The following is a 23,661-nucleotide window of genomic DNA, read 5'->3' on the forward strand; positions in this document are numbered from 1 at the left end:
ACTTGCTGGTTGCAGCTTTATTCAGCCCACAGACTTGGAAGCGAAGCTCGGAATAATCCCAGCCCCAAAACCCTCCTTCCCAGGGGAGATCCGAGGGGCTCCAACTGCAGGGCCAGGACCACCTGCCCACTCTGCCCGAGGCCTTGGGGGGTTTCGGTGGTGGTGGTGTTTGAGAGAGGAGCCCGGCTTGGGACCAGGCAGAGAGTGGAGGGTCTCCAAGAAGCCCAGAGGGGAGGGCATATAAAGGCCTTGGCCAGGGAGGTACTGCTGGGACCCCCAGACAAAGTGGGGCTGGCCCTCCTGGTGCTGGGCGGGGAGGCTGGAGGAGGAAAGGCCAAGCAGTCAGCAAGCCCAGCTTGGCCAGAAAACCCCCAGAAGAGAGGAAGAGAGGAATTTGTGGGGGCAACTGCAGGGTTCTTCCCCCTTCACCCAGCGGCAAACCTCAGGCCTTGCTGCCCCCTGGTGGGAAGAAGGGGAGTGGCAGGTGCAGCTCTTCTCCCCTCACCTGGGGAGTGGGGGCCCCCTGGAGCGCATGGCATGGCTGACGTAGGCTCATTCAGTTCAGTGGGTCTACCCTGAGCAGGACGAGCGAGCGCTGATTACCGCTTGCGTGCAACATCTGCTCCCCATGCAGGGAGGCTTTCAACTCCCACTCTTGCCCCACAGCTGACAGAGACTGCCCCCCTGCAGACCCCCTGGTGAGGAGGGGGCCCCATCACGCTCTCTCCTGGGCCAGGCGGTAGTCATAGAGGCTCCCTCGCTCCAGGAAGGGCCAGCCTCTGGGGGGGGCTGCCTGCCCTTTGGGGGGTCCCGGGGGCGCGGCAGGTGGTCCGAAGCCCCCTCCTCCTGGGGTCTGCAGGCAGAAGACGTCCTGAAGGGAAGGAGAAGGGAGATGTTTGGGGTGGGGCAGAGGAGGAACTCCGTGCTGGGGGGAAGGTCCCCTTGGGGGGCAGGCAGGCGAGGAAACCGAGATGGGTCTGGGGGTCCAGAGCCAGGAGCAGAGGGAGGGAGGTGCGCATGCGCGGACCGGATCCTTACCCCAGGCCCCACTTTCACAGACGTCTTGCCGCCCAGGTTGATGGTGTGGCCGTCCTGTCGAATCAGCAGGTTGAGGCCTGGGGAGCCAGACTCACCCCCTGGAATCAATGGGGTGGGGGAATAAAGTCATTACAGCCGGGGGGGGGGGAGAGACTCCCAAAGAGCCAAACTGAGAGGGCAGGGAGAGTTGGGGGGGGGGGAATGGTGCCTCTGTTCTCTGCTCATGACACAACCCTCTCCCCAGATTCAGCCAAGGCTCACCGTACCCACAAAGTACCCTTCTCTGCCCCCCACCCACAAAGAAACCTGGGCAGAAGGTGGGGAGCGAGCGTTGGGAGCCGGGAGCCCCCTCACCTTGCAGGCCGTAGGGGCGGAAGGCCCGCCTCTCGCTCAGCACCGACAGCACCATCTCCTCCCGGAACTGCAGTTCCCGACGCACCCCGTCCCCACCTCGGAAGCGCCCGGCGCCCCCGGTGCCCGGGGCCAGCTCAAAGCACCTCAGGACCACTGGATACCTTGTGGGAGGGAGGGAAAGCGGTGGGGGTCATTCAGGACAGGCCACAAAATCTCCCCCCTAAAAAAAAGGCTGAGGGGCTGCAGAGATGGGGGCTGAGAGGGACCCTACAAAGGTTTCAAACTATAACTCCCACAGCTCACAGGAACTGAAGCCCCAGACTTATGGAGGGTCCTGGGTGGTGGCAGGCAGGGCTCTCCCTGTGGGGCTGGGTCTTTGCTGTGGCTCTTGCCTTGCAGGGGTCACACTAGAGAACCCTTGGAGCCCCTTCCAACTCTGCAGTTCTGTGATCCACACTGCCCTGCCCCAGCCCCTCCCAGGGGGCTCAGCTAGATGCCCGGGAAAGCAGATGGAGCCCCCTGTTCCCCCTTCTCCTCCCCCCAGAGCCCCCTGGAGGCCCCCCCCCAGAAAGCACCCACCGCTTCTCCAGGATCTCGGGGTCCGTGATGCGGGTGTTGGTCATGTGGCTGTGCACCCCACTGCGGCCGTGCCAGTGGGGCCCTGCCCCACACCCGCCAGCCACCGTCTCGTAGTAGCCGATGCGCTCGTTGCCAAAGGTGACGTTGTTCATGCAGCCCTGGGGAGAGGGAGGGGCCGTGAGGAAGACGCCCCCCCAGCCCCCTAGGGGCCAAGGCCCCCGCCAGCCCCCAACCGCCTCCCTCCCCATCTAGACTCTTCCCAGGGGATGATGGGAAACGGGAGCCACGCTTGGCCTCCCCCTCCCCACCCACATCAGCCGGGGGGGGGGAGGCTCTGGGGAGCAGGCAGGGCAAGGACCCCCCCCCTTTATGAGGGGAAGGGAAGATTGTGGGGTAAAGAAAGTGGGGCTTTCCCCATGATCGAGGATCGCAGAGCCAGAGACAAGCGTGGAGGATAAAATTGTGGTATGGAATTATAAAAACATCGATGAGAGACGAGAGGCGGACTGTGATGCAGAAATGCTTTGGAATTCAGATGGTGGGAAGTCACAAAATTAGGATTATAATTTGGAAGACAATTGGTTGTTGTTTTTTTAGTTGAGAGCCCCCACCTTGCCCTCTTAGGACCACCCTGGCTCGGCCCACCCTCACCTGTCCCTCCTCTCACCTGAGAAGCTGCACAGGCCTCAAAGGCCCGGAAGATGACGTCAACCACCCTCTGGGAGGTCAGGACGTTGCCCCCGACCACGGCTGCGTCTGGGGAGGGGTCCAGCAGGGAGCCTTTGGGGATGAGGGTCTGCACGGGCGCCAGGCAACCCTGCAGGGAGGGAGGGATGCCAAGGACCAGCTTGACCAAGAGGGCAAACCCCAAGGAGACGGGGGGCACACTATGGGGGCCCAGGCAGGGATGGACTCCAACTCCCAGCAGCCAGCAGGGCCAGTGGGAGGGAGGGGAAGCTCCTCACCACCTGCCCTTTGGCTCCAGTCCAGCACTCTGACCACTACGCCGCACTGCCTCCCCCCAAGGGGCTCTGGATCCCCGTCTTTTGAGTGCGGCCACCCCTCTCCTGGGGCTGGATGGCTCCTCTGAGGGCAGGGCTCCTCCCCACTCCTTTCCACGGGGAGGCAGGACTCCGCCGGCCCCTGGCTTGCCCCCCAGGGGCCGCTCTCCTCCCCCTGCCCTACCTGGTTGAGGGGGATCTCCTGGCCCACCATGCAGCGCAGGCAGTAGATGAGGGCCGAGAGGGTGATGGCTCGAGGGGCGTTGCAGTTGCCGTAGACCTCGTGGCCGGAGCCCCGGAAGTCAAAGACAGCCGTGCCCTGCGGGGGGAGAAGAGAGGCGGTGGGGGAGGAAAGGGGGAGAGTCAGGGGTCCCAGTCCCCCGCCCCACTGCCTCTTGTGGGAGGGAGTTCCACCACTGAGCTCTGTGCTATGCAAAGGACTTTCTCTTCTCTGTCCTGAATTTCCCAACAGTCATCTCACCTGGATGTCCACAAGTCTGAGCATTACAAGAAAAGCTTTCCTCTCTCCATCATCCCCCCCCCTTTTTTTCTTTTTTATAACAAATTTATTGCTTTGAAACTTGCAATTATAAAAAGCTAGGAATTTCATGATGGGAATAAACCAGATAGACGTTTTATAACAGGGCAATTTGTACAACTGTCCACACTTTATCAGGTAAATAAATTATTTCAAAACACTACATGATGAGACTTAAAAGATGGTTGTGGGGTTTTTTTGCAGCCCAATCTTGGATGTTGGATGTTGGTGTTACCTTGCTAACTCATTACTCTCACCTGAATATAGATTCAGGTCTGTAAATATAAGCAAAAAGATGAATGATATGACCGATACTGGAGCAAACAGTCCCTCCTGGCACAAACTTCATCTTTTGTCAACAATAAGAATAAATTTGAAAAATAAAGCCATTGATCAGGTGGTGTGTCTTCATTTCTTAGCTTGACCTTCCAATAAGTCTTTAGCTTCATTAATTTCATTGCTTGCATTGTAAACAACCTGCATATCCAGCAGCAGCTATTGTCAGACCGACTGCTATCATGGTACTAGCCATGGCTTCTGCTGGGTATGGGGAGCAGAAGCAGCAGGGGGGGGGGGGTTCGGTCAGGCAGACACTGGCCAAGGGAAAGCTCAGTCCCGTGTCCCCCCCCAGCCCCCCCCGCCACCTGGCTGGCTGCTGGCAGGCCCTCCTGCCATAAAGCAGAGGGGAAAGCCTGGTGTGCATTCTCTCTCCATCATTTGACAAACCATTCCCCTGCCTGCTATTGCTCCCCTTCTCTCTAAACGACAAGGTCCCAAAGGCCGCTGCCTTTCTTCCATCCCCTGCTTGATCCTTTTGGTTGCCCTTTCCTGAACTTTTTTCAACTCAAGAAATCTCCTTCTGGAGGTGAGGAGACACAGCACCCCCCCGGAGCCACCTGCGCTCACCTGCTGGGGGTCCACCGTCACCTTCAGGCGAATGGGGGAGCCATCGTCCAGGAAGTCCTCCGCCTCCACCTGCAGGGGGCGCCCCAGCTCCCCCTGGCGGGCGGCAAAGTCCTTCAGCATGTCCTGCACAGCCACTTCTGCGTTGGCCTGGAGGGGGGGCACAAAGGACAGCAGAGACTTGGGGGGGCCCTGCAGGTCTCTCTCCCCCTGCCCACTTGCCCACCCGAGTCCAGCAGGCTCCTCCGCCCAACACGCTCTCCAACCTGCGCCCACGTCAGAACTGGGGAGGCGTTTGGGTGTTTTGTGACAACCGTCCAGTGGCATCTGTAACATTGCTCTGGCTTTCCGTTTTATACTGAGGGCTGCTCTGGAAAGGTTTGGGTTGAAATGTGTGGCATTATATACACATTTTACCCCATGGATTAAGGAAGGCCTTGAGGGTGTTATTGCAGACCAACATGCAAGGATGTCGGGATTCACAGAATGCTGTGTGAGATAGTAAGTCTGCAGGCTGATGCAACCGGCATGCAATACTTTCTATGAAGTGCTGGGTCAGAAAGACTTGCGGTAATGTGCTGTCAGTTGATTGGCTGTCATCGGTTTAAAAGGAAACGTGTCCAGCAGTAAGAGGTGGTGTAGAAAAGTGTGGTCAGAGAGAGAGAGAGAGAGAGAGAGAGAGAGAGAGAGAGAGAGAAAGGTCTTCCTATTTGCCTATTTGCCTTAAGACTAGGGCCCTGAGAGACTTGACATCTTTCCACAGGGCCTACAAGACAGAGCTGTTCCGCCAGGGCTTTGGCCCCCTCTCTCCTTCAGTAATCCTCATAGAACTCTAGCCCAATGGTTGCCATGAATTTGATTTGAACTGATTTTATAATGAATTGATTTTAGACTGCTGTATTACTTTACTGTTGTTAGCCGCTCCGAGCCCGGCTTCGGCTGGGGAGGGCAGGATATAAATAAAATATTATTATTATTATTATTATTATTATTATTATTATTATTATGCAGCCAGGTACTCTGTTTGACTGTATGAACTGCTTGTGTATTATAGCCTGTGGATTATTGTATATATTTGTATATACCATATATAGCTCACAATAAATATACTGCACTGCAGAACCTGGGACCCTGAGCTAAAGCGCCGCAGAGAATTTGAGCCAGCCCTGGATCTGCAAAGGAAAAGGATGGCTCCGTCCCTCGGGTTTACAATAATATCCACGTACGGAAACACACTGCAAAATCTCGGAAGGAGGTTGTTCAGCCATCCCTCAGGGATTCTTTAGTAGCAATTGCTGCCTTGCAGAGGGCTGGGCTGGATGACCCTCAGGGTCCCTCACAACAAGGATCAGAGGCTGTCCACTCCTAAAAGCCTCTCTCATTTTCAAGGGCTGATTTAGAGCCCCCCCCCCGGCCCCCCTTGCAGTCTTCCTGCTCACCTGGATGTGAGCCATGTAGGCCTGCACCACTTCTAAGCCGTACTGACCAATCAGCTCGTTCACCAGCTGGATCCCCTTCTGATTGGCTGCCACCTGAGCGCGAAGGTCAGAGAGGTTGTCCTGAAGGTTGCGTGTGCCGCTGCTGCCAGGGAGGCGGGCGGGAGCCATCAGGGCCTCCGTGACGGCTGCGGGGGGAGCAGGGGAGGCAGGTGAGCCCCCCAGCAAGGTCAAAGGCCACCGGTGGGCAGAGAGACCCCTTGATTCTCCCCCTCCTTGGCTCAGCCCCCACATACCCTCCTCCTGGAAGACACCACCCTTGACCAGCTTGAAGGAAATGAAGACGGCCCCCTCCTCCTGGAGGGAGTGGGAGTGGGGGGGCATGGAGCCCGGCGTGATCCCCCCAATGTCCGCATGGTGCCCCCGGCTGGCCACAAAGAAGACCGGCCTGGCCTCTCCTGGCCAGAAGACCTGTGAGGGGGCAGAAGAAGGGAGCAGGCTTGGTCCACGGAGAGCGGGCATGGGGCAGGGATGGCGGGAGCCACAGGGCAATGGGGGGAGATCCTGGGACTGCCACCCCCCAGCTCTAAGGGCACTGGACATCCAACCCTCCCCAGTCGTGAAGGGGCCCAAGCCCCACACCCGGGCACGGCTGTCGGTCTGCCAGGCCAGGCTGCGCCCCTGGGACCCCTGCCCACCAGGAGACCCCAACTCACAGGGGTGATGACGGTCAGGTCCGGCAGGTGGCTGCCCCCTGCGCACGGGTGGTTGCTCAGGAGAACGTCCCCCTCGTGGAGGTCGGAGCCCAGGTTCCGGATCTGGAAGGGCAGCAGGAAAGAGAAAGGGCAGGGGGAGCGAAGCCCCTCGAGTGAGGAGGGGTCCCAGGGGCTCCCCAGGGCCAAAAGGGGCAGTTCCTCCGGCCCCTGAGTCCTGAAGTCCCAAGACGGCTGAGCTGGAGGAGGGAGCTCTGGCCGCCAGCAGAGTCCAGCTGCTCCATCCAGGCAGTGTGGCCTAGTGGTCAGGGTGCTGGGCTAGGGACTGGGTTCAAATCCCCACCCGACCGTCATGGCCGTGGGGAACCAGCGGCTCGACATTGAGCTCCTTGGAGGAAAGGCGGGATTCAAAGGGGATAAAGAATAAGAGAGAGAAGGCCACTTTCCATTTTTCCATTTTTGGGAGTCCCAGCAAAGGAAGAATGGAATATGCAGAAACGGCTAAACTCACCGGAAGAATAAGAAATCAAGATGACAAACATTTTATAAAAGAATGGAAATGGTTTATTGAATATTTACAGATAAATTATGAACAGATAAAAACAATGGCAGGATTATTGTAAAAACCTGCATCTATATAAGAGTATATATATAAAGAAAATTAATAAATGAGCAAGTTAAGTTAATTTGGATATGCAGAAGATGTTAAAAATAAATCTAAGGAACCGCAGAAAGAGGGGGAAGGAAGACAAGTTTTAAAATGCCAAAATTAATGTAAAATAGGTGAAATGTAGATATCTGAAAAGTATAATTATTTTATACATGCGGCCCAAAGCCTTGAGGCAACTCAAGGCCATATATGAAAAGACATATAGGGTTCTGGATAGAAAGGGGGGAGCCGGGCACCTTGTGGAAGCCTGGGGGGGCGGTGGGGGGGGGAGGCCTACCTGAAACTGCACTGTCTCCTGCATGGCGCCCAGGTGGACCGGGATGTGGGGCGCGTTGGAGACCAGCCCCCCATTGGGGCCAAAGAGGGCGCAGGAGAAATCCAGCCGCTCCTTGATGTTGGTGGAGATGGCCGTGCGCTGCAGGATGCGTCCCATCTGCTCTGCTTGGCAGGGGAAGAGAATAATAATAATAAGAAGAAGAAGAATTTATTTATACCCCACCCATCTGGCTGAGTTTCCCCAGCCACTCTGCGTGGCTCCCAACAGAATATTAAAAACATGATAAAACACCAGACATTAAAAACTTCCCTAAACAGGGCTGCCTTCAGATGTCTTCTACAAGTCAGATAGTTCTTTATTTCCTTGACATCTGATGGGAGGGGGTTCCACAGGGCAGGCGCCACCACCAAGAAGGCCCTCTGCCTGGTTCCCCATAACCTCACTTCTTGCAATGAGGGAACCGCCAATTATTATTATTATTATTTATTATTATTACAGTATTATTATGATTCCCCCCCCCGCCAGGAATCTCCTCCAAGGACACACTCTGCTAGCCCCCCCCTCGTCCCCCCCGGGCAGAACACACCCCTCACTCACCTGCAATGCTCATGAAGCGATGGGAGAAGATGGAGAGCTGGATGGGGTCTATCTGGGGGCCGACGGGGCGCTCCGTCCCGGACCCCACAGCGATGCAGATGTCTCCGAGTCGGGTCACGGAGGCCGTGCAGGAGGGCTCCACGAGGATGGTGCTGGGCGGGGGGCACAGAGGTTGCAGCTCGGCTCCTTCTTCCCCAACCCCCCTCCCCTCCCGCCTCTTTGCCCTTCCTGGAAGCAGCCCCCACCCTGGGTGCCCCACAGCCAGCCAGCCAGTGCCAAAGGCTCATGGACTCATCACAGGGCAGCGATAAAGCCCCCCCCCCTCACCTGTTCTTGTCAATGATGATGCTGGGACCAGGGATGGAGTGGCCCCAGGTGAGCTCCTCCAGCAGGTAGACGCTGGTGTCCAGGTAGCCGCCCTCAAAATAGCAGCGGGACACCTGGGGGGCAAACAGTGGGGCTGGATGATTAATACTACGGACTGTTGGTTTAACTGTTGTAGTTGAGCTTCCTGCATTGCAGGGGGTCTGCCCCAACTCTGCAATTCTATTATTCTAATTTATTGCCCCCCCCCTCCACCCAGGTCCCAGGATCAGCTGCACCACCAAAAGCAACTTTCAGCCTTGGAAATGAGGAGTAAGGAAGCCCAGGAATTTAAGCTGCTTTCCCGAAGCAAAGAGTGGTGTGGCAGAAAACATTCCTTTTCTATTTCTGACCCACCAGCAGAGTCCAAGACAAGAGCCCCTAGCTGTTGGCAGCTGGGTCTGGGGGGACCAGGCCCCTCTCCAAAAGCCCCAGAACAGGCTCTGGGGGTCCCTGCCTGCTCCCCCAGGCTGGCCTGTTGTATTTGCAAACAGTTGGATCCAGTCGTACCTGGGCTCCCAAACACCTTGGGAGTCAAACGTTCAGGCTCCCGAATGATCAGAAACCGGAAGTGAGTGTTCCAGTTTCCGAATGTTTTTGGCAAGCCGAACATCCGTTGCGGACACCGCTATTATTTACGGCACACCTGCGCCATCAGGAACCAGTCGGAAGCTGCACCTTGGTTTCCTAACTTTTGGGAAGTCAAACAGACTTCCGGAACGGATTCCGTTTGACTTCTGAGGTACATCTATACTGCAAAAAGGTCACCCACGTCTCCAGGACCCAATCCTGCCAGAGAAACGGCGCCTTGCGCTCCCCACCTTCCTGCCCACAGCTCTGCGATGGTCCACTGGGATATATATTGTATCAGGAACTGCGTGACCTTGAAAATAAAAGTGTCCCCTTCCGACGAAAGAGAGCGTTTGAAATTGGGAGGGGGTTAATTGGGCTCTTCTCAGACTGCAGGTTCCAAAAGCACCTGAGCACCCAGCAGTCGGGGGAGTCCAGCTCCCTCCCCCAAGTCGGGGCCCCCTGAATGCTTTGGACTCCAGCTCCCATCAGCCCCATGGCCAGCTGGGGCTGCTGGGAGGGGAGGAGCCAGGGCGCAAAGTTAAACTGCGGAACTCCCTCCCACAGGGACGGCTTTCAAAGAGGATTGCCCAAATGCATCGGGCAGGAGGGGGCTCTCAAGGGCAACCAGCCAGGAGGGGGCAGGGGGGTCCTCACCCTTTCCCGGCGGGGGGGCTGCTCACTGGCCGGCACCGGCTCTTCCTGGCCCAGCCCGGAGCTGGCCGTGCCCCTCACACGGACGTCGTCCACCAGGACGGCTCGGCCAGGGATGGTGAAGCCAAACTCCTGCAGGTACCTGGGGGGCCAAGCGCAGGGGGCTCAGGGGGGCGACTGCAAAGCATCTCCCGGCCCCCGCTGGGCGCTTCCGAGCCGTGGTGCCCGGTGGGAGGGGGAGCCCACTGACCTGGTGGCAAAGGCAGCGCCAAAGTCCCCGCTGCGGCAAGACTGGGCAGTGGCCGGGTAGCCCTTAGCGGAGCACATGAGGGCGCAGTCCGTGCGCTCGTAGCGAAGGTGCAGGAAGGGCTCCGTGCTGATCTGGGATCTGGGGAAGGCCGAGGGGAGGGCAGTGAGCAAGCGGCTGGGGGCTGTTTTGCCCAGCTCCCCGCAACACCAGCCCCCCTTTCTCACTCTGCCTTCCCCAGACAGAGGGCAGGGTTGCCCACAGCGACCTGCAGGGCCTTCTCCCCCCAGGCCCCTGTCCTGCCCTGCAGGGGCGGCGCTCACCTGGCAAAGCCCTGGGCCTCCAGAGCCTGCACACACTTGGCCTCCAGGGCGGCGACTGTCTCATCCAGCTGGGCGTAAGCCTCGGGGCCGTAGGCCAGGGAGCAGGGCTGCTGTGTCTCATGAACCACGTCCGCCAGAGCCAGGCCAAAGGCGGACAGGATCCCGCTGTGCCTGCCGGGAGGAGGAAGGAAGCGAGTGAGCGAGGGGGGGGTCTTCCTCTGCCAGGTCAAGCGAGGGGTCCTGGGGGTGGAGACCCCCCTCCCCTCCCTCCCTGCCCTGGGCACCTACTTGTGGATGAAGACCTTGCTCATGCCCAAGGCCCGGGCGATGGCACAGGCGTGCTGCCCCCCAGCTCCCCCAAAGCAGGCCAGGATATGGCGGGACGTGTCGTGGCCCCGAGCCTGGAAGGACAGAGCGGCCATTGGAGCCCAGAAAGAGAGAAACAGGTGGCACTCTCCCCCCCACCTCCCACAGGGGGGCCAAGGAAAGGGTCCCCAGGCAGCAGGATTCAGGAAAGGGAAGCTCTGACCCCCTTCTTCAAATATCTCAAGGGCCGTCCCATGGAAGGTACTGTTAGTTTCTGTGTGTTGCCACTGTGCAGCTGCTTAGAGTCACAAGACTCTGTTTACATTCCAGAGACATTCCAGCTTGTTGGAAGTCTCACAGGAGACGGATGTGACGTTACTAGTTTCCTGTCCCTTTGTTTTCCAGTTGTTCTCTGCTCTCACAGAGAGAGGATGATTTCTTTTCTGTCTGCATAGCTAGAGAGTAAAGCATAGCGATGTAGCCATAAATCTCATCACTTCTGTGTGCTGCTTTGATTCTCTGCTGAATGGGAATGTGCCTGGAGCCTCATCAAAGGCTCAGGTCGTTAATCACGTCAGAGGGCGATTCCGGAAGATGAGCTTTATCAGCTCGGCCAAGCGCAGGTTCCGACAGGTGCAGCAATCTACTGGAGGGTAGGACTCGAACCCATGCCTTTGAGTGACAAGGAAGGAGATTCCAGCTAAATGTCAGGGAGAGATTTCTGGCGGCAGTAAGAGCTGTTTGACGGAGGAAAGGACTCCTTTGGACGGTGCTGGGCTCCTCCTTCGTCGGAGGTTTTAAATCAGATTTTGAATCAGATTATTTTGCTGCGATTCCTGCATTGCAGGACTAGATGAGCCCTGGGTGCCCCTTCCAACTCGACAGTTCTGTGATTCTATGAAGCTGCTGCTGTTTGTGTGTAGGACTGCTCCCCCTCCAATAGCCTGGCTCCACGGCTCACCCCCTCCCTCCCTCAGAGCCCCCCATGGCAGCCCCTGCCCTCCCTTCCCCAGGCTGGGGGGAATCTTTGGAGCTCCTTAAATGAGCCCAGAAGTTGCAGCCTGAGAGAGCAGAGGTTCAGAGGCGCCTCCCCAGCCAACCCCCCGGGACACCCAGAGTCATCTAGTCCAACCCCCTGCAATGCAGTGTTCAACATGGGGCTCGAACCCACGACCCTGAGATTAAGCGCCTCCTGCTCTATGGACTGGGCTCTTGATGATGATGATGATGATGATGATAGTAAATTTATACCCTGCCCACCTGACTGGGTTTCCCCAGCCACTCTGGGCAGCTTCCAACTGAATATTAAAAATCAGACTGCCCCCCACCCTATGGGGGTCTCCCCCCACCCTCCCCTTCTTACTAGGGGATACCAGCCATCCTTAAGGAGCTGCGTCTGAAACCACTGAACCTTCCTTCCCTAGATGCAGCCCAAATTTGGACAGGTAATCATTGTAGCATTCTTGAAATTGTCCAATCCAAATTTTTAAGGCAGATTTTTTCTGTACCACCCTGTGTCCCGAATGCAGCATTACGACTGGAGGCAAGTCTTCCCTCTGCAGAAGCTCTTGTCCTGGGAAAGAACTCTTAATTATTGGCTCCATTTAAATCTAAATCCTCCTGGTCTACTGCCCTTAGTGACACAAGACCCCCATAAAAGTGTGTGGTCCAAAATTGTGCACCAAAAACTCCTCTCCTGCGGACTCCACCCACATCAGCTTCTCACGATGGGCTTTATTAAAGCAAAAAGGCTAATTGGACAGCGTCTGAAGGACTTAGAGCAACAGAACAACCTGGCCATTATAAAGAAACTCTGTCCTTGGTATGCCTTTTGAGCCCCCCCCCCTCAGTTTGATTCCCTGGCACCATATTTGTATAAATTAACTATCCCAAAATACAGAGGTGCCTTCATACTGGCCAGATTGGATGTGATGCCCTCTGCCGTACTTGAGGGCAGATAACCAAAAGATTCCAACTGAGAAACGACTCTGTCCCTGTGGAGATGGCAATCTGGAAACAGTGGCTCATGTTCTCCTGTCCTGCCCCCTTTATAAAGATCTGAGGAATGAGATCATCACCCCACTCCTGCTTACCATCCCAGGCCGACCATCTGCGGCCACATTGTTCTTTCTGTTATCAGATCAAAAGGACCAGACAACAGCAAAGGTTGCTAGGTTTATCGAGGGTGCAATGAGATTAAGGGCCACTATCTGAACGATAATCTTGGCCATTTGATTCCCCTTTTCACTATAATTGTATATATTGCTTGTTTTATGTTGCTATGGCCATTGGCTAACACGAATAAAATTTATCTATCTTTGTGAGCCCTAGAATCAGGCCGAGGCTGCTGCCCTGATTCGAAAGCAGCCTGCCCTCCCACCTTCCCACCTGGCAGCTACCCCCCAGCCTCTGGGGCCGCTCTGCTCCCTCTGCGGCCCCTTCAGGGGCTCCCAGGGCAAGTCAAGAGGAAGCCCCTCTTCCCCCAGGTCTCTGCCCCGGGAGCCTTGGCGCAGCCCCTACCTGCGTCAGGGCGCGGATGGGTCTGCACATGGCCTCGTTGGCCACACGGATGAAGCCCATGGCCACCTCCTCCACGCTGAGCGGGGGGCTGGCCCCACGGAGGGCGTTGACCCTGGCGGCCAGCTCCTCAAAGGCCTGCAGGGTGGCCTCCGGAGAGAGGGGGAGGTTCTCCGTGGGTCCAAAGATGTGGGGGAAGTAGCTGGGCAGCAGGCGGCCCAGGCACAGGTTGGCGTCCGTCACCGTCAGGGGACCTCCTGGGGGCACAGAGGGAGAGGCGCAGTCAGGCACCCGCCGCCAGCATCCTGCCCCCCCCCCAACACCACCCCCTGCCCCACATGGCCGCCTCACCCTTCCGGTAGCAAGCAGGGCCAGGATGCGCCCCGGCAGACTCGGGGCCAACGACAAAGAGCCCAGACCTGGAGGGGAGGAAAAAGAGAGAGATTAACTGACCACTGTGGCAAAAGGGGGGGGGGACAAGGAGCTGCCAGGCCAGAGGAGAAGAGTCCGCTGGATCAGGCCAAAGGGGTCCATCCAGTCCAGCAGCCCAAGGGGAAACCTGCAAGCAGGATTGGAGCCAAGAGCACCCCTCTTCTCCTGCGGAGACCGCGCAGAGCCCTCCTGGCTAGGAGCTATCTGTGGCCCCCTCCTGTTCCATGAAATTGTCCAATCCTCTTTCATCCCGGTTGGTCGCCCTCCTGTGGCAGGGAGTTCCACAGTTTAACTCGGGGCCCTGAACTCAAGGCAGGCAGAGCGGGAGAGAAAACCCGGCAGCAGGAACAAGTGAGGCAGGGCGTGGGCCCCAAGGAAGTGGCCCTCAAAGGAGGCGGGGGCCGCGGGGTCACCAGGACGCCGACCCCATCAAAGGAAGACGGTGCGGAGGCAACTGGATAGGCAGGGTCCCAGCAGCCAGAAGAGGGACCAGCACCCCACAGATCCCGGGGTTGGGGCCATGAGCCCGACCTGAAGAAGAGCCGCGAGCCCCCTCCGGCCGCCACGGTGTTGATGTCCAGCTGCGGGGCCTGGATGCTGACCCCGGCCGTCGTGGCCTCAAAGACGTGCTCGTACTCCCCAGCGTAGCGGCTCACGTCAGTGGAGGTGCCTGGGAGAGAGACCCCGGGTGAGGGACCAGCCAGAACAGCCCACACTGTTTCTTATTTTATTTATTTACTGAATTAATATACCACCTTGGGACACGGGTGGCGCTGTGGGTTAAACCACAGAGCCTAGGGCTTGCTGATCACAAGGTTGAAGGTTCGAATCCCCACGACGGGGTGAGCTCCCGTTGCTTGGTCCCTGCTCCTGCCAACCTAGCAGTTCGAAAGCACGTCAAAGTGCAAGTAGATAAATAGGTACCATTCCGGCAGGAAGGTAAACGGCGTTTCTGTGTGCGGCTCTGGTTCGCCAGAAGTGGCTTAGTCATGCTGGCCACATGACCCGGAAGCTATCTGCAGACAAACGCCGGCTCCCTCAGCCTATAGAGCGAGATGAGCGCTGCAACCCCAGAGTCGTCCACGACTGGACCGAACAGTCAGGGGTCCCTTTACCTTTATACAGGGCTGCATTCAGATGTCTTCTAAAAGACAGATAGTTGTTTATTTACAGATAGGTAGCCGTGTTGGTCTGCCATAGTCAAAACAAAACAAATTCCTTCCAGTAGCACCTTAAAGACCAACTAAGTCAGTTCTTGGTATGAGCTTTCGTGTGCATGCACACTTCTTCAGATACACTGAAACAGAAATAAACAACTTCCTTCCGGCACAGCAATGGGCACCCGCATGGCCCCACAGTATGCCAACATCTTCATGGCAGATTTAGAACGTTTCCTAAACTCCTACCCACTCAAACCTCTCTTGTACCTGCGATACATTGACGATATTTTTATCATCTGGACACATGGTCAACAGACCCTGGACACCTTCCACCAGAAATTCAATGATTTTCACCCCACCATCAACCTAACAATGAATCAATCTATGCAAGAAATACATTTTTTGGACACTACTATAAAAATACAGGATGGGCACATAGACACCACCTTATACCGTAAACCAACTGACCGACAAACATATCTACATGCCTCTAGCTACCATCCCAAACATACCAAACAGTCCATTGTATATAGCCAGGCACTACGTTACAGCCGCATCTGTTCCAATTCTACAGACAGAGACTCTCACCTAAGAGATCTACAGCAAACCTTTTTAGAACTAAAATACCCAGCAGATGAAGTTAGACAACAGATCAACAGAGCCAGACTGATACCCAGAGAGAACTTGCTGCAAGACAGACCCAAAAAAGAAAATAACAGAACACCTCTAGTCATCACATACAGCTCCCAAGTTAAAACAGTACAACGCATCATCAGAGATCTACAACCTCTCCTGGACAATGACAGTTCTCTTTCTCAAGCTCTGGGAGGAAGACCTTTCATTGCCTACAGACAGCCACCCAGTCTTAAACAACTCCTAACCCACAATAATACTACAACCAGACCTAACACGGACACTGGCACCAGAGCCTGCAATAAACCCAGATGCCAACTTTGCTGCCACATACACCCAGACAACACCATTACTGGCCCCAACAGCATCACACATACCATCTCGGGACTATTTAATTGCTCATCATCTAACATTGTGTATGCCATCAAATGCCAACAGTGTCCTTCAGCTCTCTATATTGGACAAACAGGCCAGACCTTACGCCAAAGGATAAACGGACATAAATCGGACATCAGGAATCACAAGACAGAGAAACCAGTAGGAGAACATTTCAATCTCCCAGGACATTCTATACAAGATCTCAAAGTAGCTGTTTTACTACAAAGGAATTTCAGAAATAGACTGGAAAGAGAAGCTGCTGAATTACAACTTATCACCAAACTCAAAACCATGGAGAAACCTGGTCTGAACAAAGACCTTGGATTCTTATCTCATTATACATGACAAAGCCATTTTTCACCTTCTCACCCCTTGCTTTTTCCTGTAAGACCTATTGCAGTCGTTAAGAGTCGTCAACAGGCTCATCACAGCTATCTGCCAATCACCCATTCCCACCACCCTTCTGAGTAATACCCCTCCCCACCTTCTCACTATATAGAAGGGTCTGGAAACTTCTGTTTCAGTGTATCTGAAGAAGTGTGCATGCACACGAAAGCTCATACCAAGAACTGACTTAGTTGGTCTTTAAGGTGCTACTGGAAGGAAGTTGTTTATTTAGTTGTTATTAAGTGCAAGTAGATAAATAGGTACCACTCCGGCAGGAAGGTAAACGGCGTTTCCGTGCGCTGCTCTGGTTCGGCAGAAGCGGCTTAGTCCTGCTGGCCACATGACCCGGAAGCTGTACGCCGGCTCCCTCGGCCAGTGAAGCGAGATGAGCGCCGCAACCCCAGAGTCGGCCACGACTGGACCTGATGGTCAGGGGTCCCTTGACCTTGACCTCTACTATACACCACCCTATTATACCAGGAGGTCTCAGGTCTCATAGAAAAGACCGCAATACAGTGGACACTCAGGTTGTGAATGTGATCCGTGCGGGATGCACGTCCGTAACCCGCAGCGGCATGTCTTTGCACGCGTACGGGTTGCGATTTGGCATTTCTGCGCATGCCCAAAGTGTAATTTAGCACTTCTGCGCATGTGCGACCGCAGAAACCCGGAAGTAACCCCTTCCAATACTTCTGGGTTTCGGCAGTCTGCAACCCGAAAAAACACAACCTGAAGCGGCTGCAACCCGAGGTATGACTGTATATAAAGTCAAAATGAAAACAAGAACCCAATAATGCTCCCCCCCCCCAAAAGAGCCACATTTTAAAAGGGTGTCGGATGTCCTGTCCACGCCCCGTGGTCCCTCTTACCTCCCATGTCAAAGCCAATGACGGGCTGTCCATCTTCCCGGCGGTAGGTGGTGACGGCATAGCCCACGACGCCCCCTGCTGGGCCAGAGAGGATGGCGCGGGAGCCGCTGAAGGCCTCCATGGGGGTCAGGCCCCCGTCGGAGCGCATGAACATGACCGGGACGCCCTGCGGAGAGAGGCCAGGGGGCAGGGTAGGCCAGGACAAGGAGGGGGGGTCCCATCTGGCGGTGCCCTAAGGGTGCCCCCCCCTGCAATGCCCCCAAGGAGACTGGGTGCCAAACAGACCACCCCTCTCCGTTTTCCAGAGAGAGAGAGGGAGGGAGGGAGGGAGGGAGGGAGACTGCCAGAGACGGGACTCGAACCCAGCTCTCCTTGGACAAGTCCTCCCCCGTTTCCCACCTGGAGCTGCTGAGCGAAGCCGTCCCGGAAGCTGCTCAGGTAGCGGTGGATGCAGGGCGTGAGGTAGGCGTCTGCACAGGCCGTGTAGCCCCGGGGCACTGCCCGCACCATGGGCATCACCTGGGAGGAGAGGGAGACCTGCTGGAAGCCCAGCTCCTTCGCCAGGCGCCCCACCTGACGCTCGTGCTCTGGCCACCTGCGGGGGGAGGAGAGGCTCAGCGCTGCTCACCCTCTGCCCTGGGCGCCAACGCGGGACTTGACATCTTTCCGCAGGGCCTGCAAGACGGAGCTGTTCCACCTGGCCTTTGGTCGGGGTTCAGTCTGACCCTTATGTTTCCCTCCCCTTAGGGTTTGGATCTATGGCCTACTTTTAAAATGAGGCTGCATTTTAAATTGCGTTTTAACCTGTATTTTAAATTGGGTTTTTTCCTATTATGTTTTTACTGTAATTTTACTGGTGTTAGCAGCCCTGAGCCTGACTTTGGCCGGGGAGGGCGGGGTATAAATAAATTGTTGTTGTAGTAGTAGTAGTTATTATTGTTACGGAGCAGCCCCTGCTTTTCTTCTGAAGCTGCCTCACTGTCTTGGCCGTCGCTTCCTTGGGGGCTCTGGTCTGGATCAGGCCAAAGGGGGCCCATCCAGCCCAGACTCCTCCTCTCCCAGTGGCCAGCCAGATGCCCCCCAGGGAAACCAGCAAGCAGGTTCCGGGCCCAAGAGCAGCTCTTGGCTCCTTGGTTTCCAGCAACTGGGATTCAGAAGCACGCCAGCCTCAGACCAGGGGGCAGAGCATCACCATCCCGGCTGGGCGCTCTGCAAGGCCTCCGCCTTCTCCTCCAAGAATCAGGCCCATCCTCCTCTCATCCCTCCTGCAGGACCAAGTTCCAGAGTCGGACTCTGCGCTGCGTGAAGAAGGGCTTTCTTCCTCTGCCCTCAATCTTCCAACATTCAGCTTTTCCGCTGTTTGCCAATGTAAACACAGCTCAGCACAAGACTCCTAATCTCAGGGCTATGGGTCCGAGCCCCACGTGAAAGATTCCTGCCTTGCAGGGGATCTGGTGATCCTTGGGATCCCTTCCAGCTCTGCAGTTCCACGACTGCGCTTCCTTCACTTGCTTTTCCGCTGAGGCTGCCTAGCTGGCTTGCCTGCCGGTTTCTGCTGGCAAAGGACGGGATGTGGGTTGCGAATAAAGGCTCTGGAGAGGAACTAGGCTGTGTCCAGGGCAGCTGTCTGCCAGCTCCATCTGATACACAGGATGAGACCCTACCTGCCTGCGCACTATGTCGCCAGAGTGGTGCATGCTCTAGTTATCTCCCGCTTGGAGTACTACAATGCGCTCTACGTGGGGCTACCTTTGAAGGTGACCCGGAAACTACAACTAATCCAGAATGCGGTAGCTAGACTGGTGACTGGGAGCGGCTGACAAGACCACATAACACCGGTCTTGAAAGACCTACATTGACTCCCAGTAAGTTTCTGAGCACAGTTCAAAGTGTTGGTGCTGAACTTGAAAGCCCTAAACGGCCTCGGTCCAGTATATCTATGAAGGAGCGTCTCCACTCCCATTGTTCAGCCCAGAAGCTGAGGTCCAGCGCCGAGGGCCTTCTGGGGATTCCCTCACTGTGAGAAGTGAGGTTACAGAGAACCAGGCCTTCTCGGTGGTGGCACCCGCCCTGTGGAACTCCCTCCCACCAGATGTCAAAGAGAACAACAACTACCAGACTTTTAGAAGACATCTGAAGGCAGCCCTCTTCAGGGAAGCTTTTAATGTCTGATGTTTTATTCTGTTTTCAATCTGTTGGGAGCTGCCCTGAGTGGCTGGGGAAACCCAGCCAGATGGGTGGCGTATAAATAATAAAATTATGATCATATTATTATAGGTTGCTGTCAGGGAACTGCCATCGGAGACAGGAGAGGAGGTAAGGCGCAGCAGCGATGCAGGAGAAGGACCCAGTAGGGAGAGAGAGCTCACTTCCGCTGGGGAAGGAGATAGGTGTGACGCTAGGAAGAAAGGGGAGGCTGAGGGAGCTTCGGAGGGAGGGCTCCGAGACTGTTCCAGCGAGACCAGCGGGAAGAGCACAGGACCTCCGCTTGGGACGCCCACTCTGCGCAGAAAGCTTCCGCGCAGGGAGTCTAGGCGGAGACTTGGTGTCAAATAACTTTTATGTTGGAAAAAGTTCAGGAAACGCCCACTGACGGATTCTGCCAGTGATTGAGACAGCCACGGAGGAAGGGCTGTCCAGCCGGGGAAAAGTTTGACTAAACTACTCAGCTTGGAGCCGTTTGCGGCTTACGCACAAGCAACCCCACATCCCATTACAGTTGCCCCCAGGCTCAGGCGAGCAACAGCGCCCTGCCCTCCCCTCCATGCCTGGGGCAGCCCCACACCCTCAACCCACAGCGTAAGACTTTCTCCCACCTCAGGAGCAGAACTCACATGTAGGAATGCAGAAGGACCACTGCCAGGCTGCGGATGCCCTGGGCCAACAACCCCTCCAGCTGCCCTCGCAGGGCATCCAGGTCCAACGGCCGGAGTACCATGAGGGACTCCCCTGTCAAACCTGGGGGGGGGGGAGAGGAAGAGAGAACCGCCAGGTGAACCCCCGTCTGGGAGACCCTCCCTGCATCATCCTCACACAGCCCCACAGAGCCAGCGCCAGCCCTCTATGGCAGATGGAGGCAGCAGTGCCCCTGCCTGGGGAGGAGCTCCCACCTGTGACTTTGGGGGCAGAGCCATAGAGCTGGCATCCCTCGCGATGGAGGACCAGGCGCTCGTCCACCTCCAGCACGGCCTCATACAGCAGGTCTGGCATGGAGACTGCCTGGGGAGAAGGAGGGGGTGGCAGAGGGGGGGCGGGTCACAGGCAGATCACAGTATGTTTCCGAGCACAATTCAACGTGCTGGTGCTGACCTTGAAAGCCCTAAACGGCCTCAAAGGCCAGTAGACCTGAAGGAACATCTCCACACTGAGGTCCAGCTCCGAGGGCCTTCTGGCGGTTCCCTCCCTGCCAGAAGTGAGGTTACAGGGAACCAGGCAGAGGGCCTTCTTAGTGGTGGTGCCCAACATCAGATGTCAAGGAGATAAACAACTACCAGACTTTTAGAAGACATCTGAAGTCAGCCCTGTTTAGGGAAGCTTTTAATGTTTATTGTATTTTAATATTCTGTTGGGTGGGGTATAAATAATAATAATAATAATATTATTATTATTATTATTATTATTATTATTATTATTATCATCCTCATCATCAGGGGATGGGCATCCTCACTCGCAGGCCAGGAGAGGGATCTGCACCCATTTCACAGAACCACAGAAATGCAGATTTGGAAGGGGTCCCATGGGTCATCTAGTCCAACCCCCGCAACCCTGGGGTCACAACCACTGGCTCCTCCTCCATCTGCTGCGGGGGGGGGGGGGGGCTCCGCCATCATAAACGTGTTGGGTTTGGTGCCTCAAACGGCCGCCGCCGCTCCCTGCAACATGTTCCTGTGCGTGTAACCAAAATGCCAAGCACAGGTCAGCCTCCTCCGTGGAGCCACATTGGGTGGTGCTTGCAGGAGGCCTGGCTCCCCCCGCGGGGAAAGCTGCCAGGTGGGCAAGGCAGCCCCTTGAGCGCAGGCTGGCCTCCGGAATTAAAAGCAAAACCTTGAACCTGGCTCAGGAGCAAATCAGCAGCCAGAGCTGATCTCTGAGCAGAGCTTTCATGCGCTGGCATCGTCGTCAGCAACCGAGCTAAGAGCATAGGAAACTGTGCCAGGCTGTTGGTCCATCTAGTTCAGTGTTGCCTACTCTGGCCGGCAGCCCCTCTCCAGAGGCCTCTCCCAGCCCCACCTGAAGACGCCTGGGATCAAACCTTCTGCGACTGAGCTATGGCTCTTCTCCTATGGCTATGGCCCTCCGTCAGAGATTCTTCCTGCATCGCAGGCAATTGGGTAATGACCCCTGAGGGTCCCTTCCAACTCCGCAATCCTATGATTCTATCCTGTTTCCTCTCCCCCCCCCCATGGCACAAGAAGAATTTAGGGCATTTGAGGGCAAGCCCAGCCATGAAAAATGTGCTGCTCCACTCAGATTCTTCGCAGAACTTGCCGGCAGGGGAGGGAGGGCCCAGACCAGAGTGAGCAGCAGTGATTGGGGTGGCAGGAAGGGAGGGAGATGCTCAAGGCACCCAGGCGTGGGGGCACCAGCACATGGCAGCCATTGCTGCTCCCCCCCCCCCAGCCTGCCAGGAAAGCACCTTCTGCAGCCTCCATGGAAACCAGGAGCAAAGCCCCCCCCCTCCCAGCTGGCTGGCTGCCCAGTCGGCTCTGCCGAGGGACCTCTAAGCTGTTCCCACATGCCCCCTCCATGCCCAGCCAGCAGGAACGCTCCAGCGCTGCCAGCCAATCCCGAGAGTGGCACAGCACCCGCCCACCCCTCCAGGCTGCCCAGGAAGGTGGCACCGGCTGGGACAGGCTGGAGTCCAGACCGCTGCCTCTTGAGGGCAGAAGGGGACGGCTGAGCCCCCTCTCCTGTTGGACACAGAGGAAGGAGGGGGGCGGGAGGGGGGAGGGTCCTGGCACTGACCAGGTCAAAGATGTGTGGCCGCGCCTGGTTGCCAATGTGTAGCAGGTCCCTGAAGCCTTTGGTGATGAGCAGTGCCAGGCGCTCCCCCTTGCGCTCCAGAAGGGTGTTGGTGGCCACCGTGGTGCCCATGCGGATCCACTCAATGCGCGAGGTGTCCAGGGGCTGCTCTTTGGGGAAGGGGATGCCGCATTCCTGGGGGGAGCAGAGCGTCCGTCATGGCCTGCCAGGCTGAACACACACACAGGACAAGAGGAGAGGAAAAGCTCCTGCACAGCCCTTGCGCATAATGGTTTGGAAGGTGCTCCTGTCATATTTTGGACTAAGCTCCTAAGGGACACTCCTGTTCTGCGAAGCAAAGAACCAGCCCCCTCTAGCCCCCCAGGAGGACCATAGCAGCCAGGAGAGGACACCCACCTACCCACCAGGGCACTGCTGTCCAGACCCATGGCTCCGACTCCCCACACAGGGAATGCACACCTGGGACACCAATGCCTTACACTGACTGGCAGCAGGTGGCTCTCCAGGGGGCCTGGCAAGGGACCCTCCCAGCCCCACCAGACCAAACAGGGGACATGCATGTGGCCCCCTGTTCTCCAGCTCCATCCAAGGGCTGCCTTTAAAGCTCCTCTTTAAGACCCCCGTCCAGCTGCTGAGATGGTCTTCAGGGGCTTCCTCCGGGTGCCCTCAGGTGGGCAGGGAGCAGGGCCTTTTCTGGGATGGCACCCCAACTGCTGGAAGAGCTGCTGGGCGTCCTGGTCGCCCTCTGCGAAGCCCCTCCCCTTTGCCTGGGGCTGGGGGGCTTCAACTAGCCTCACACTAGGGCTGGGGGGCTCTCCAGGGCCGCCTCTCCTTGCAGAAGGGCTTGCAAGAGCTCCTGCTTCCTCCGGGGGAATCCTTTCCTGCTGCTGCCGCTTTCTTGGCAGAGGCAACCCGAAGGCGCGTCCTTGCCAGGCGCCCCGAGGGCTTTCCCGGCCCTTCGCCTCCGCGCCCGCCTCACCTCCTCCAGGACGCGCCGGATGCCCTCGGTGGGCGCGTCGCGGTAGTTGGCCGGGTCCTCGGAGAGCAGCTTCAGCACGCGCGCCTTCCCTCCGGGGCAGCGGGCGAAGACGTCCGTGAAAGTGCCGCCGCGGTCGATGGCGAACTGGAACTTGCCGGGCGCAGCCATGGCCCGACGGAGCCCCCGCCGGACGGGCGGCGGGGAGAAGGGGCGCCGACGGGGATCGAAGGGACGGCCGAGGGAGGCGTGCAGAAACCCCGGGGTCCCCGCAGCCCGGCTTTAGCGCCTCACGGGGTCCCCGGCAGAGTCCAGAGCGGGAGGAGCCTCGGCCGGCAGCGGACTGGCTCGACGGCGCGCCCCTGGCCGAGACCTCCGCTCGGGAAGCTCCTCCTGCCGCGGGAGGGGCCTGACTTGTTGGACGGGCTGGCGCAGGGCAGGGAAGGGGGCGCCTCACCCCCAGTCGAACAGTCGTGCAACTGCCGTCCCGGGACGCGGGCTCGTGGGAATCGCGGCCCCCTCCTCGCTCCCTCCTGCGACCCCGAGCGGGACCAGGAGGCTCCAGGCGCCCCTTCAATGCTCCCCGCGACGGGCCGAGAGAGTTGATGCCCTGCAAGGCGGTTCGTGCCCCCGCCCCGACGGAAACTTCAGGCGCCGGCGGCTCCCCAGCCCTTTCCCGGCCGGGTCAATTCCCGATCGCCCTTCCCGGCTTGGCTGGGGGGCGCGCAACCCTCGGGAGCCGCTTGGCGCGCCGCTT

General features: G+C 57.2%; 1 protein-coding gene across 1 annotated transcript; it reads right to left on the reverse strand.

Annotated features, from left to right (window-relative positions):
- OPLAH (5-oxoprolinase, ATP-hydrolysing) lies at positions 1-23,303 on the reverse strand. Its single transcript, XM_081874007.1, has 26 exons — positions 22,908-23,303; positions 21,911-22,102; positions 20,056-20,164; positions 19,780-19,903; positions 17,345-17,540; positions 16,946-17,111; positions 14,050-14,188; positions 13,438-13,505; positions 13,090-13,343; positions 10,552-10,664; positions 10,264-10,434; positions 9,944-10,081; positions 9,697-9,835; positions 8,434-8,546; positions 8,107-8,258; positions 7,510-7,670; positions 6,566-6,667; positions 6,146-6,320; positions 5,853-6,037; positions 4,417-4,563; positions 3,157-3,291; positions 2,639-2,788; positions 1,972-2,129; positions 1,393-1,553; positions 1,039-1,136; positions 1-871 (listed from the first exon to the last, which is right to left on the reverse strand). The coding sequence occupies exons 1-26, from the start codon at positions 23,073-23,075 to the stop codon at positions 716-718; spliced, it is 3,870 nt and encodes a 1,289-aa protein (XP_081730133.1). The 5' UTR covers positions 23,076-23,303; the 3' UTR covers positions 1-715.
- Positions 23,304-23,661: the final 358 nt, after the last annotated feature.

This window comes from Podarcis erhardii (genome assembly GCF_964252035.2).
Source record: "Podarcis erhardii genome assembly, chromosome: 8".
NCBI classification, from domain to species: Eukaryota; Metazoa; Chordata; class Lepidosauria; order Squamata; family Lacertidae; genus Podarcis; species Podarcis erhardii.